This window comes from Candoia aspera, chromosome 2 (assembly GCF_035149785.1).
Source record: "Candoia aspera isolate rCanAsp1 chromosome 2, rCanAsp1.hap2, whole genome shotgun sequence".
In the NCBI taxonomy this organism is placed as follows: domain Eukaryota; kingdom Metazoa; phylum Chordata; class Lepidosauria; order Squamata; family Boidae; genus Candoia; species Candoia aspera.
This window is the reverse complement of record NC_086154.1, coordinates 135,107,615-135,122,887: the sequence shown is the minus strand read 5'-3', so window position 1 is coordinate 135,122,887 and position 15,273 is coordinate 135,107,615. Positions and strand designations below refer to the sequence as shown.

Below are 15,273 nucleotides of genomic sequence, written 5' to 3'. Positions count from 1 at the left end.
ATGACTAACTGATGTTGATGAGGAATGGGTTTTTTTTGGGGGGGGGTGAGTTGGGGTTATTGTTTATCTGTGGGTACCAGGGGTTATTTGTCATGGTTCTGTGTTTTTAACCCTTGTGCACCTGAATCACCTGCGATGGTTGGCCACATAAATTGTATCAATCAATCAATCAATCAATCAATCAGTACATCCATCCATCCATCCATCCATCCAGACAACCAAGGTACCTTAAGGGCTTGGCAACAAGCCACAGACAGTGTTGGTTGCCTGAAAGGAGGTAGTGATGCACCTAGGCCACAAGGCAGTTGATCTATGATTTTACAAATTAGAGGAGATGAATATGGCCATAACATTTAAAAAGGACTCTGAAGGAGTCAGTTGTGTGTGTGTATGTGTCTGTGTGTCTGAGAGGGAGAGGGAGGGGGAGAGGGAGAAAGGGGGAGACATTTACTGAACTAAGCAAAAGAGAGTCTAGAAGCAACAGAGGGATCTCTCCCTGTCTCTGATGAGCAGAGCTTTTCATGTGTCAGAGAAACCTAATAGTCCCCAGGGCGGTGCAGCCAATTGCTCCCTAGGTTGCTGTTAGTGATATAGGAAAACGGCGCCTCTAAGGGCATCTCACCTCACGTCATCTCTCTCCCTGCATCATCGCCTCCCCCACCTCTCCTGTTCCCGCTGTAAAATGCTGGACCTCGACCTTCTACTGCATTCTGGCATCCACCTGATTCTGCAAAATCAGGCCCAGAAAAAGCCTTTTTAAAAAAGTTACCGCCGTTCTTCCTTCCTCTCCACTCCTTCCTCGGCTGAGCCTGCTTTCCTCAGCTCGTCCCCCCCCCTCCCCCGTTCAAAAGCTGGGCAATGGTATCGCCCCGGCTCCATCAGATGGGAGATACGCTGTAGATGTTGCTGGAACGTCGGAGCATCCTCGCAGGCTGCGGCAGAGGCAGAAGCGGCGCCCGGGCGAGCAAATCCCAATCCAGCCGGCTGCTAAAAGACGAGGCTGAGGCCGCCCGCCTCGATCCCTCCTCTCTGAAGGGGCATCATCCCGAGCGGAGGAGCGTCACTTAACAGGAAAAGATGACGCAGGGGAAGGTAGGTTCAGGCTAGAGCAGGACCTCGTGCGCTTAACTCATGTTGCCGAATGACCTCCATAGTCTACTTATCAATTTGACGTTGCCCTCTCGTCCCGACGGTTATAAGAGCGAGGCGGCTATCTGCGTCTCTGGACGCGCAGTGCGAGATTGCTCGTAATAGAGCCTAGATGGAAAAGAGATGTTTATTATTCAATCAATACAGGGCTGATCCCCCTGCCCCCCTATACTCCCACCAAGATTAGGCTTCTGGAATATTCATAAACCGTAAATCATCTTTATTTCCCCAGGCGGGGGAGGGGGGAGGGGGGAGTGAGCGGGAGATGCAATTCCCCCCTGCCTGCTTTGGTTCTCCCCAATACGAAGAATTCAGTTGCCGTGGCAACGCAGCAATAGCATCTAACTGAATGTCTGTTTAGCCCTTGAAACCTTGATAGGTTTCAGGACCCCTGGATGACAGACTGTAATATAAAGGATGCATTTTATAATGGTGTAAACCCTGCTGGTTGCAGGGTTTGATATGTGCTCCTTAATTTGGAGTCCTAACTTTGTTGCTTGTGGTGCCACTAGGACTGGGCATCAGGACCTAAATCCAGAACCTGTAACTCGGGCAGCGGGACATGTTCATCCAGAGAGCTGCAAGTCATGGGTGTAGCAGCAAACACCCATTTTTGGACTGATATAGCTATGCCGGATTCTTTGTTCCTTTTCCTTTTAAATTCTTTTTCAGTCCTGGGGCTAGATATATACAGGGTTGCCAATGTTCATTTTAATGTACTGTTTTCTTCTTTAAAAAAGGGAGGCTGTATACTTGCAAAGAACATATGTGCCTGCCCAAAAGGTGTCTTCTGTAAGAACATAAAGTCTAGAACATAACGTTACTTAGCATCCTAATGTGCAGAAGGGGAATTATGCAACTCTGGCTTGGGGAACAGAATGTGGCTGGGGGATGTTGAAATTATGAACTCAGATTGCACTTCTCTGGCTACTCAGTGGCATTTAGGACAGGTATGAAGTGTTCACCGAAGAACAGCAGGTCCTTTTGGTTAGAGAGCATTTTGGCAACAATTCCTATCAACAATTCCTATCTCCTCAATCCCCACCTTCCAAGTCTCCTTTCAGCCACTTGAGACCCTCCAGATGTCCTGGAACTACAATCCCCAAAGGCTATGCTGACTGGGAATTCTGGGTATTGTAATCTTGTGAGCATGGGGTGTGTGTCCAAGAGCTTATTCCTCTGAATTAGGTCATCTCTGTCTTAACAGCACCACACTGACGCAGTTCTAGGATATCTTTTTTACATTTCTGATTCTCTATATACTGGTGAAGAGCTGCTGATTGCCTCAGCTTGTTCAGCTGCAGTGTGTTTAATTATTATAATCTGCACAGAATTTGTCATTTCACTGCAGCAAGTGGCTACAAGGAGGCTTTGTTCAATCAAAATAGCCTTCGTTTTATTTTTTCTGTCTTTATGCGGCTGCTAAGTGGTGGATGATGGTGACTTAACCCAAACTGAATGACAAGCTTACAAACTTAGGCAGACTGACTAGGATTGAAGTCAGACTGAGGTTAACAGGACTTTTAATTTGAATCAGTTAAGTTGGAAATGTCAAGGAATAATGACTATATTTTGATAAATCTTAACTGTGAAATAATAAGGGGATGTGACTTTCCTATCCAAGAATCTTTTTTGGAAGGGCTAAAGAATCGGGGAATTTGTGCCCTTCTCCCCAGGTTTTGCTCAGCTGCAACTCCCAGCATCTTTGGCTAAACTGGGAATTGTTCAATTACACCCAGAGAGCCACCGTTTTCCCTTCATAAGCCAAATTCAGGCACATTCTGAAATCCTCTTGGTTTCTGTTGGCTTTCTGCAAGGAGGAATAGAAGAAAAACCTCTTATGACTGTACGGCAACAGAAAGTTGAATTTTGCCAAATCTCTTAAGTCCCTCATAGAAATACTAAGAGCAATCCAGGAAATTTAAATATGAACACTCTCACAAATTAAATGAAAAATGTCAACAGCAGTGACCTGCTGTTAAAATAATAGTACAATAGGTGCTTGGGAGCTTATCTATTCACAAAATAGTTGCCGGGAGAGATAGTACAAATCTGCAAAGCAGCCATTTTCTAGAATATCAGACACCCCCTCTAGTTCCCTATCCCAGCTACTCTTGCAGGATTTTCCACATGACCCTTTTTACCTTTGTTCTCTTTCTGGGCTAAAGACATATTTCCAAAGAAAGCCCTGGACTGCAGTCTGCCATCATTTTGTTTCCTAAGTCAGTGCCTATGGTCTAGAGCTATGCTGGCTGGGGAATTCTGGGACTTGAAGGCCACACATCTTCAAGCTGCCACGGTTGAGAAACCCTGCTCTAAAGCAGGGTTTTTCAACCAGGGTTCTGTGGAAACCCAGGCTTCCGCAAGAGGTCACTAGTGGTTCCCTGGGAGATCATGATTTATTTTAAAAATTATTTCAAATTCGGGCAACTTCACATTAAAGAGGTAGGTTTCATTCTTTATTTTTAATTTAAGAACACTATAAAGCATATATAGAGGCCTACATGTGAAACAAATATAACAATTTTTTAACTTATGGCCTATATTTGAGCCTGAATGTGCAGGGGTTTCCTGAGGCCTGAAAAATATTTCTAGGGTTCCTTCAGGGTCAAAAAGTTGAGAATGGGTAGAGGGGTTTTTTTGGAAATTAAGATGATCTTGGAGGCTGACATTTTTCTTTGAAGCATGGCAGATTCATAGCCACCAACGGATAAGCCAGTTGTGAAAATTAAAACATTCAAAAATTTGGAGGGTGGCCTATCTGTGGGTGGTGCATTGTTCATGGTATTTTGGTTAAAAATTCGAGGGTCAGCTTATCTAACAGATGGGCTTATCCATGAGTATATATGGTATATTTGAATATAGTTTTAGACATTGACCTACTTAAAAGAAATATCCATGGATACTTTGACACTTTGGGCATTATTTGGAGACTCATTTCTACCAGATCCTCCCTTACTTAATAAAAGCTTCTGGAACTCCTTGAAGAAAGGCATGATATAAATCTAACAAATAAAATAAATCCCAGTTTCTTGATACGTGTGCCTTCTTTCAGTTCCCATTAGCTAACACAAAGGTTCTTGAAATAATTGACAAGCAACCTTATGAAAAGTTTTGTTTCCAAAAAGTGTATGTGCAGTGTAGCAGTGAGAGGGAAGCTAAATATGTATGTTTGGTTTCAATTAGTAGCTATTCATAATGACATGTGGATAGCAATATGTGAAATAATGTATTTACTTCGAAGGAAATCAAGTTTTCTCTAAATAAATTATCTTTAAATAGAACAGTCATTCCAAATTATCTGAGAGATGGAAACCGGGTTGTTGTTTCAGTTTAATTTTCTCTTTTGGAGGTATCTTAAATTTAGCCTTGTTTTCTTTTTTGGTAAATATAATGGCTCTTCCTATATGAAAGCTAGACATTCAGTTCAGACTTGGAAGGCCCTTTGCTTGAGATCCAGACATATGCTAGCTGCTGTACATTATGAACCATTTTGTGCATTACTATCCCAGTTGATGTGAGGTATTTTCAATAGCACAGAGGATTTAAAAAAAAAAATCAAGCAGTAACTGAGTATAACAAAACAAAACTGGAGATTGCTGATAGAAAGAACCTAGAACTTGTCATGCAGGAAATGTTCCCTAGTGTTATAGCTCTGAAAGCAAACAGCTTGAGTAGCCCTGGCCAGGAAAGTGGGAGCATCATGGAACACCAAATAAAGATAACTTAAACCAGTTTGGTCTAGTGGTTAAGGCAATGGGCTAGAAACCAGGAGACTGGGAGTTCTAGTCCCGCCTTAGGCATGAAAGCCGGCTGGGTGACCTTGGGCCAATCACTCTCTCTCAGCCCCAGGAAGGAGGCAATGGCAAACCACTTCTGAAATCTTGCCAAGAAAACGGCTGGGACTAGTCCAGGCAGTTGCCAAGGATAGGACATGATTGAATGGCTAAATAAATAAACAATCAGACATTCCTGAAGAATTCAGTAAGGTTAGGCATTTGCCCCATTCCCAAGACAAGACATAGGCTCATTACTACAAACCTCCTTGAGTTGCAAAATGTGGATGTATGCAAATGCGATCAGTCAATCAGTTGACCAAAAAGCATGATCATTCTCAACAGGCAGGGAAAACCTGAAAGGGTCAGAGAAGCAGGGTAAAAGACTTCTGACCATGCATTCCCCTACATTTATTCCAGGCTGAGAAGTTTGCAGAGAACTCACGCACACATATGCCCTGAGCCCTGGAACTGGGTCTGCTTTTGATTCTCTTCTCCATCTCTCCCTGTATAAAATTTGCAAGAAGGCTGATTGCTCTTTTTTTATTTTTAATCTATTTTTTCTTTCCATTTTGCAGCTCTCTGTGAATAACAAGCCTGCAAATTCTGAAGGGCAGCAGGGAAATGCCGAAAGAAAGCAGCCCACTGCCCCAGCAGTACCACCCACCTATGAAGAGGCAACTTCGGCAGAAGGGATGAAAGCAGGGGCATTTGCTCCCCCTCTGAATGTTCCTCTCCATCCCCCTTGGGCATATGTGGATCCCAGTGAGTTGTCAGATTAAAAACAAAAACCAAAATTCACCCCGTTTTGAAATTCAGCAACTTCTTGTCCCATGTCAGTCTGTGGGGTTTGTAGTAGATCTGAAATTCAGGTCTGAAAGCTTTTCTCTGCCTCAGAAATCACACCCCATTACCCTTTGCTTTCAGGAGAACCACGTATCTTCTTCCCTGCAGGAAAACAGAACCAGTGTGGAACAGAAGTGTGAACATTAGGAGTAGTGTTTCTCAACTCCTCAAAATTCCCAAGGTTGAGAAATGCTAATTAGGAGTGTCCAAATGGGAGGTCAGAAATGGGATATGATTGAAGCCCTGCCCCTTTGGATATATATGTGCAATGTTGATGCCTGTACAAAAGGGATATGGCTTCAATTAGTCATGACTGCCATCTTGACTATTCTGAAATACCCTCCCCTGTTTTCCCCTGGAGAGTCCTGCTTAAGACACTAGACTTGGAATAAGGGACCTATCTTCAGCCATGAAAGCTCATTCAGGCTCTGGGCCTGGTCACGAGGGCTGCATACAAGCTTCAAAAATGATTTGGAAAAAGTGTTTTGGACTTACCCAATGATGTTCAATAAAACAGCCTGCCTTTTTCTAGGCTTCTGAGTGTGATCTCAAAATAAAAGATGACAGTCTCAGAAGCTTCTACATTCCACCAGTCAGATTTTTAGCGGGAGAGGTCTGAAGAAAGTGAAAAATGGCATGTTTGAATATGAATGGTGATAGATACAGGGAGGCAGTTGGCTTGAGGTCCCAGACGGAGGAGGCACTACCTTGTTCCTCTCCTTGCTTCATGACTTACAGGGCCTTAATAGAAGCTGCAGTGGAGGAAAGGAAGGAGTGAAGACTGTGCCACAACCTTCTCTGCTGCCATTATAAGCTATCGCCTGAGCAGCAGCAACAGCAGCACCTCACCTAGCCCTCTCTCCCTCTTCTCCCCAGTTGGATCACCTGGAACCCGGGCAAGGAGGGGCTGGATCATATGGTAGAAGCAGAGTGCTCAGAAGCCCCTGAAGCTTCCTTGATGCTCACTTCTTGCTCTCTCCTCCTTCTGGCTTGAGAAGGAACAAATGGAGAGAGAAAGACATCTAGGTGGTCAACTGGAGGTAGTCTTCTAGAGGAGGGGGGCATGAATGATGGATACATGTGCAGCTGCATTCCGAATAGAAGGGGGAGAGGAGCTTCCCCTGAATCAAACAGCCAACCAGAGGCGAAAAGGGATACTTCGTGTGGCAACCAAGGAGGTGAGGGGAGACCCTTGCAGGGGAAGAAGTGGCTGCAGGAGCTTCTTCCTCTTTGTCCTCAATTGCTGTAGCTTGGAGGGAGGGCTTGGTGCCCAAGTTCTCTTACCAGCTTCCTCCAAATCACCACCAAGATGTGAATGTGGAGATCCAGATTCACTTGGGGGTCCCCATCTGAGGCGGCCTGGGTTGAGCAGCAAATCAAAGCAAGCCAAAAGAGTTTCATGCAGTTGCCATGGAACACCAGAAACGGTGATGCTGAAGCATTTCTGAATAAGTCATCTTATTGTCCCAGATGTTTTTAGTTCATTATATATTGAATAATATATAGAGACAGTCCAAGAGCTTTTATAACTTTCCATAGTGCTATATGATGTATCTTCCAGTTTTCTTGCTGATTAGGAAAGTACTGGATCAGCACATTTATACTGGAAAAACATTGCCCAAATGCTTCTGTTTATTTTATCAGTATTCCATAAGGAGTACCATAATTACTTAACCAGATGACAAAGCAGTAAATACAGATTGTGGATTGTTGCGGATATAGTATTTTCAATCCCCTAACCATAGTTAAGGAAGAGTGAGCATCCTATATATTTCTTTCCCTCCACATTTTTTCCCACTTGCATTAGAATATGCTACAGCTTTGCCATTTTTACAGAACACATCTGTGCAACACAAACCATGGTTAGCATAACCATGACTGGAAAAATAATATTGTAATTAAGATTAGTTCCCCCAAAATATGTTAGGATAATATCTGAAAGGGATATAGGTGTACAGAGAGACACTCCACATCTCCCAACTATGCCTAGAAAACCATGTAGCCTTGGTGGCATAGAACATTAACCAATATGGTTAGTTTATTTTTGGTTTGAACACAATATGCAAATCTTAACATGGCCTGGCATTTTATTTATTTATTTAGATTTGTCCCTGCCCATGTGAATCCAGCCTTTGTGGTTGCTTAATAAAAAAAAACAGCTTAGCAACAAATGTTGCCATGCCAGTGCCTATTATTTGGCTTGAAGGAACCAGCTAATATTTTTTTTGAAGATGAAAAGTGGCTCATCAGAAAAATATTGAGAAGATCAGGGGGTGAATGGGGCAGTGGGAAGATACTAAGAAAATGGGGGTGGGTGGTCAAGAAGACACTGGGAAGAAGCAATGTGGGCTGGAGGACACCAGAAAGATTGGGGAAGGGTACATCCAAAGCATGTTTTGCCTATTTTAGATAGCACCCCTGAGTCAAAACTGACTAGGCAGAAAATCATGGCAACAGTGAATGGGAGACCCCACCACTCCCTTGAAGATTCCAGTCCTGTGCCATCACAATGCAGTGACTTGGAGGGCAAGGCAGCTTTGCAGAAAGACTGTTCTCCCATTGGTCTTCATTGTTTTTTTACTGCTAGAGCCATCCAATGGAGAAGTTTTTCCTGCGTAAAAACAAGACAAAGCTGGAAACTCTACAGAAATACAGTAAATGCAACTGATCAATCAATTAATTCTTAGCTTAGCTATTACTGTACAAATGGGCATTTGGAAAGTGGATTTAAGGTAATACCAAAATGGAGCTGTTGCCAAAAGGCCAAAATTATTGACCATTACCCAAATGGCAAGTTGTGGTGCTTGATTGTCTTAGCTCTTTATAAGAGCAATCTAATTTAATCAATAACCATTTAAGAGGATATTTATATTGAAATCTTGCAATAATAGTAGAATTTACTGGCAAACTTGGGGTTATCATTACATTTTAGGCAATAACACAGATAAATCAGAATTATTCTCCCCATACCCAGTTGTTCCCATGTCTAGTAACTGTTATATAAAATGTGCCATAACAAGTAGAGGGTGTGAATATTCAGCATGGAGATTTGATTTGATCAGATCACCAAAATGTATCAGATTTTTGAACAGAATAAATATTCCAAACTAAACTGGATATCTCAAACCAAATAACTTAGCTGCTTTTTGTGCATGCCCAGAAACATTTTTTTTTCTGAATAAATTCAAACATCAGAATCAATTCCATTTTATGTCAATTCAGACATCCAAATCAGGTCAGTTTTCTGAGTTGAATTGGAACTCTGAATCATATCGTCAATCTGAATTAAATTGATAATACAGTTTTTCTTAATGTATAATTCCTCTAACAACTATGGAGTTCACTTGGACATTCAGGAAAGGTCCTATTTCTTCCATGCTGCCCATCCACCAGCCAATTTAGTCATTAAATTCATCTAAAAATTATAGTTCTCATAATGCTGAAAGGCCCAATATTTGTGGTACGATACAAAGTCCCTGCAGAGGGTGTGACCTCCATGGTCTTTACTCATAATATACCCTGCCCCAGATGATGATGCCACCAAAGAATTGAGAGTTACAACTTGGCTGATGATCTTGATATTTGGATCAGACTTAATCTGTTCTATTTCATTGTTTATGTTAGTATGCCAGCATTCTAATACATTATAGTAGGTTTTGCTTCTGTTTTCTTTTTACCAAGTTTTTTTTTAATGTATCTATACATAGCTACAACAGAAAAATCCACATTTCATCTATAATGTTCTCTAAGATGTGGAGATTTTACATGCACATGTTTTGTCAACATACGTACCTGTTAGTGCACTTACTATTCAAGAAACCATTTTAATGCATTTTTACCGGTGGTAATTGTGCAATTTTCTCTGGCTTAAGCTCCCCTGCCTCTGTTTTTATGTAATTCCTTCCATTTGCCTGCAACTGTTCTGAAATCTAGTTCTTTTGGGGACACATCTCTCACCAGCAAATGTTTCTGTGTCTGTCTGTCTGTCTGTCTGTCTGTGTTTCTGACCAGCAAAAGGCAGGTGTGCCAGATTAAATGCTGGAACAAAGGCAAAAGTGAACCACCCACTCAAAGCTGGTTCACAATTCAACAGGCTCACCTTCACTTTCGAGGCTAAGCAAAGTGACTGTGTCCCTTTCCTTCATGTTGCTCTGCAGCTTCCTCCATGGCTTCTGCTGGCACTTGGAATTATTGGGGGTGGGAATGGGGGAAGGTCCTGTGCATGTGTGCATTACGCACGCTTCTGGTGACAGGTTACTTGAAACCTTGCATAGATTGATGATAGAGATAAAATTTATTATTGCAATTTCTGGAGAAGTCAGCAAGGTAATACGTAGTTCCTAACTGAGGCAAATTGCAATGTCTTTTCATCTTTATGAGGTGCGTTATGTGACTTTCCTAGCTTGAAGTGCCTCACTGTGACAAATGACAGCCATCTTGCAAAAACCTAATGATGGCTGCCAATATTGTCTCACGGAAGAATCTGCTCTGACAGATCTTCTTGGTCCGCTCTCACAGGAATTCTTGCTGGTTTGTTTTACATCAAAAAAAGTAAAGTCACCTCTTGACTCCTGATGATTTATAGGGATGTGGCTAGTGAAGGAACATTGCTGTTAGGGAAATGGCTAACTGAAACATTTTGATTAGGATATACAGTGGGACAAATGATTTATGCAGGTGAATTTCTTGATCTTTTCATAACAACTTTCTCATGCTTCACACAGGTGGACCAGTGAATAGATTCTCCTGACCCTTCCACTGTCCTGATTATTTCTCTTTGATGGCCTTTTATTGTTCGTAGTGACTCACACAATAAGTTACAAACGTCTACCGTTGAAGGGAGCCATAGGGATCTTCCGTTTCAATATTCCACACGTTCTTGATTAGTCACTACAGGTTAAGGAGCTAGCCTGCTTCCAACCTGGCCCTCCTCATGCTCATTCTGATCCCAGTAACGTAGCCCTTTATTACATGTGTGAATTATGTTCTACCATGTAAGCCAATGTGGAGGAAGAATTTGGATGGAAAGGGAGCTTCTGGCAGTGTAGTTCTTCTGTCTGCCATACGTAATGTCAGATGTGTACCGGAAGAATTCTCAGTGAGGTTCTCTACTGGAAGTCTGAGTCTCTTGTTTGGATGGGTCTGTGCTGAGAGTCAACATACCCTGTTTATGGATTTTGTGAGGGCGGGTGGACATTTAATTCCCCTGAAATTGGGGAAAAAATTAAGGCTGTGCTCCTGATTTCCCTACTCCAACTGACAACTTTAAAAAAAACGAGGCCTGTGAAACGCTGCTTGCACAGTGTCCCTAGAATTATATTTTATAATTCTATAATATTATAATATTATAGATATTAGGAGGGGATGGGTGGAAGGAGACATTGGCTAGTGCCAGTGTCATACAATTGAATAGCCTTTCCCAATCTGGGGTTCTTCAGATTCGTTGGGACTGTAACTCCTAGAATTCCAAGGCAGCATTGGAAAAAGGTTTGGAATTCTGGGAATAGCAGTCCCAATACATCTCACAGTGCCAGGCTGGGGAAGAATGCCACTGCAGCTGCTGCTGCTCCTGCGGCTGTTCAAAATAATGGCAAAGCTTCAGTGGTGGAGGAAGGGGGCAAAAGACTGCCTCTCTTCACTGCAATAAGCACCTCTTTGCGGTCACAACTATTAGGAAACTTCTGCTCAAATCCCAAAATTTCAGTGAAATGCTGATGGCCTAGCAAGCACAGAGAGGGATGCCTGCAATCAATGGCCAATAATTTTCTACGGTCATCATATAGCCTTTTATTGGCCAGCATTTAGCAATCTGAGGGCAATGGTGGCTCTAATCTAGCTGCCAATAACTGGTGCTCAAGGCCAAACATGTATTTGGTGCCTAACTCCACCAAAAAAAAAAAGCTATTTTTATTTGATCTTTTTTCCTGTGAATTTTGGGAGCCAAAACCTCCCACCTTAACTTGGCACTCAAGGTGAGCTCCTAGTTTACTTAGATGGATGGGGGAATTCTGGGAGTTGGGGGGAATCGTTTCAAGATCCAGACGCTAGGAAACGATGTTTTGTACCCTAAAGCAGAACATCTGGCCATCAGTTCCAAGTGGTGGAGGTCAAAAAATAATACAGAAAAAAGAAAACCAACTTGCTAAGTTTTCCTGGTATCACAAAAACCTGCTGCTTGAGTTGGGCTGGCCAACCCTTATAAGGCTATGGCTGGCTTGGTGTTTATTTTGCGACTGAGCTTTGTGTTTGGAATAATAAAGCACACCCTTGCAACTGCTCTGCGAAGCAATGGGATCCCCTTGCTTTGAAGAGGGAAGCAAAGTGCCCATACTGTGTAGCCTCTCTATGCTTCAGAGCCCCATTTAGCCTTCTCTCACTGAGCTTGCATTGCAGGAGAAGGCAGAGAGCGGATCTTAAGGAGTGCTACCAGAAGGAACCAAGAGAAGGGCTTCCAGGCTGAGTGGCTTCAGGATATGCTACAGGCTTGCCCGTAGGGTGCTACTGGCAAATTATCCCAAGAGCCCTTACCACTTGGAAGGGATGGCTTAGAATTAATAGGTCCCTGAGCTCCTTACCTGCAGCTCTCTTGTGACATTTAAACCTTGATCTTCTGTATCCTTGTGGATCAAATGAAGTTGGTCAAGAATTTGAGCAAATTTACTGAAATATTGCATCATGAGCATCATTATCTGTTGACCATTGTGGTATTAATGAACCGCAGAGAAGGGAAGGAGCCAAAAATTCTTTTAGTCCACGAGAGAGAACTAAAATGGTTCAGCTTATGCAATCAAGCTACCAATGGACTGCCTAGAGCAGAGTTTTTCAACCTTGGCAACTTTCAGACGTTGGACTTCAATTCCCAGAATTCCCCAGCCAGCCATGCTGGCCTGGAGGGTAGTCATAATGTGGTAGAGAAGTCCTGAATATTGTTACAATTTTAGTTTGTAGATTGCATATTTGTATTTGACATCCTTGTACATGCAAATTAGCATAGTGGGGGAAAGGCTGGGCAAGAGCCTTCTCTTTTGAAAGTTGCAAGTTTTTCATGGTATGTGATTCTGATCCTGGGTAAACAAACCTTCTCTTGCCCAGTGCTCTGAGAACCTCTGCAGGATTTCTTTGCTGAACAGTCATCCAAATGGGCAGTTTGGCTCAGGAGATGGAAGATATGCAGAAACTTGGAGAGCCTGGTGGCACAGTCACATGAGCGAGTGCAGGAGTTCAGGGAAAGCGATGGGAAACATGCCAGGTGACCAGAGTTGCTGGTCACTCAGGGAATTCATCTCTGAGAACCATCAGGAACTCCAAGGCTTGAGATGGGGAGCTCTGGAGATAAGCGTTCTGAGCCATAGGCTTCAGATACAGAAAGAGAACAGAAGTATATGCAATCAGCAAATATCAGGTAATCCAAAGCTACTTTGTCAGTCAACTTTGACGTAAATACTGGCCTTCTACATTTCCCTAATCAGTGCCTTTGCAGCAACAAATTGGATTGTTGTACACCGCCCAGAGTCATTTTTCGTGAGATGGGCGGCCATATACATTTGATTAATAAAATAAAACGAATAAATAAATTAAATAATTTCAGGCTCTGGGCCTAATGATATTGTGGTAGCTCCTCTCTTTAGCAGGCACTGTGTTAGTTCACCCATTTGGGTTCCTCTCACTCATTCTGCTGAGGGTGGCCCTGAATACGTGTCCCAGATTCCTACCTCAAGAGTTGTCCTTCAGACTTTTATTAATCTCAGTAATGTTTAGCAGCAAGATGAGGTGAGTATAGGTGCCCATAGCTCCGATTTGGTCACTAACATAGCATATATAGCAGCAAATGAAATCCTTGGAGAAAACTTTTACATTTGCTAAAAGATGCTCTAACAGGGAATATAACTCCCAATTTCTTCCTTGTGATAACCAGCCCTGATACCAGAGGAGAAAGGGAATGGCAGCTAACAAGCTGAAGGTTAAAGGTAAAGATGTGTATTGTTGGAGCATGGATAGATTAGGGCTATAGCTTATTTAAGATGGAACTACACCCCTACTGAAGAATCAAGTTTTGGTTTATTCATCCTCTCGGATCCAGTATTGTTCTTGAATGCTCAGGTGGAGCTATAACCTGGAATATTTTTGCTCACTTCATTGGGTTTACCTGCCTGATCCTTCTCTAGGGCATGTACAACATACCTTTGTTACAACAGCTGATATGATTGATGATCTAAGGATGCTTTTGCAACTTTAGTTGTACAAAATGTGGCATTATGTATATTCATTAAGCCATCTGCATAGTAGCAACATTTTACAGTTTGTCACTTTTGCTGGTGTATTTCCAAGCTCAGTTTAAAGCCTTGCTACTGAGCATTAAGCCCTAAAACAGTTCTGAGTACCAAATGTCGTAAGAACAACTTCTTCCACTATAAAACCAGATATGTACACTATACAATTCTGCTTTGTTTCCTACCCCTGGTTGGGATATGGGTACATTAAATGGAGCATTCTTGGTGGCAATAATCACCTTGGGGAAGGCCTTAGGGAGCCTTTCCAAGCTGAGTTCCCCCCAGACATATTAGGACCAGAATTCCTAGAATTCCAAATGAACATAGTTAATGGCCATGTGTGCTAGGAATTATGGGAGTTGTAGTCCCAGCTCATACAGAGGCCATCAAACTAGGGAAGGGTGCTATAGAATAATCACTTAATCAACTCTCCAGCTACCTTACATATGTGATTGAGAGAGACTTTTAAGGAACTTTTGACCAGTTTTTTTTTAATGTATCCTTGCTTAATTTTGTAGCTCTTCCCTTTAAATGGCATTCTGATTATCCCTGCTGTATTTGTAATGGTGATTTTATTTTATTTTATTTTGCTTTACTGGTTGTTGATAGCCACTTTGAACTAATGGGATAAAGTGTTTTAAAACTGTATCTGTCTAAACTCTATAGGAGCCATCATGCTATACTGTATTATAGAATGTTTGTAGAATGTTTTTATTAATTGAATGTCATCATTTTAAATTGGGTGTCTATACATCCTGTGGGATGGCCCTCTATTTGAAGTTTTCCTCTGCTTGGACTCTCCAATCCAAGATCAGTTTCATGATAAGTAGAGGGAACAGGAAGGGTCTTGTCACTGTCCATCAATACCCAGCACCTTAATAGAGGTTGAAGTTTTGTAGGTGTATTTTGGCTTAGAGTGGCATTATTATTTCAGGATCAGTCTCTCTCTATATCTAAATTTGGATATACATATTTTAAACAAAGAAATGCCCAGCGTTCTTCTTAATTAGATGCTGTACATGTTGTAGCTGTCCTGATTTTTTTCTTTTTATCGAAGAATTCTGACGTTATCCAAGTCAGCAGCTTGGGCCCAATGTTTTTCTTATTCAGTTGTTACCTTAAGCAGGATACCAACTGTTCAAAAAAAAAAAAAAGCAGGCTGTTGCAGCTGAGATACATTTGTCTCTGGAGGGACAGAGTTTTCATCATAAGTGATGTCAAGTTGGTTAATC

The 15,273-nt window shown here is 42.2% G+C and overlaps 1 protein-coding gene across 1 annotated transcript in view; it reads left to right on the top strand.

The window, feature by feature from the left end:
• The first annotated feature begins 814 nt into the window (after positions 1-814).
• The window catches only part of FAIM2 (Fas apoptotic inhibitory molecule 2), a 49,383-nt gene continuing 34,924 nt past the window's right edge, over positions 815-15,273 (top strand). Inside the window, exons 1-2 of the mRNA XM_063293764.1 lie at positions 815-1,092; positions 5,504-5,690. Coding sequence (XP_063149834.1) covers positions 1,078-1,092; positions 5,504-5,690 — 202 coding nt within the window. The 5' untranslated portion in view covers positions 815-1,077. The remainder of the gene's footprint in view (positions 1,093-5,503; positions 5,691-15,273) is intronic.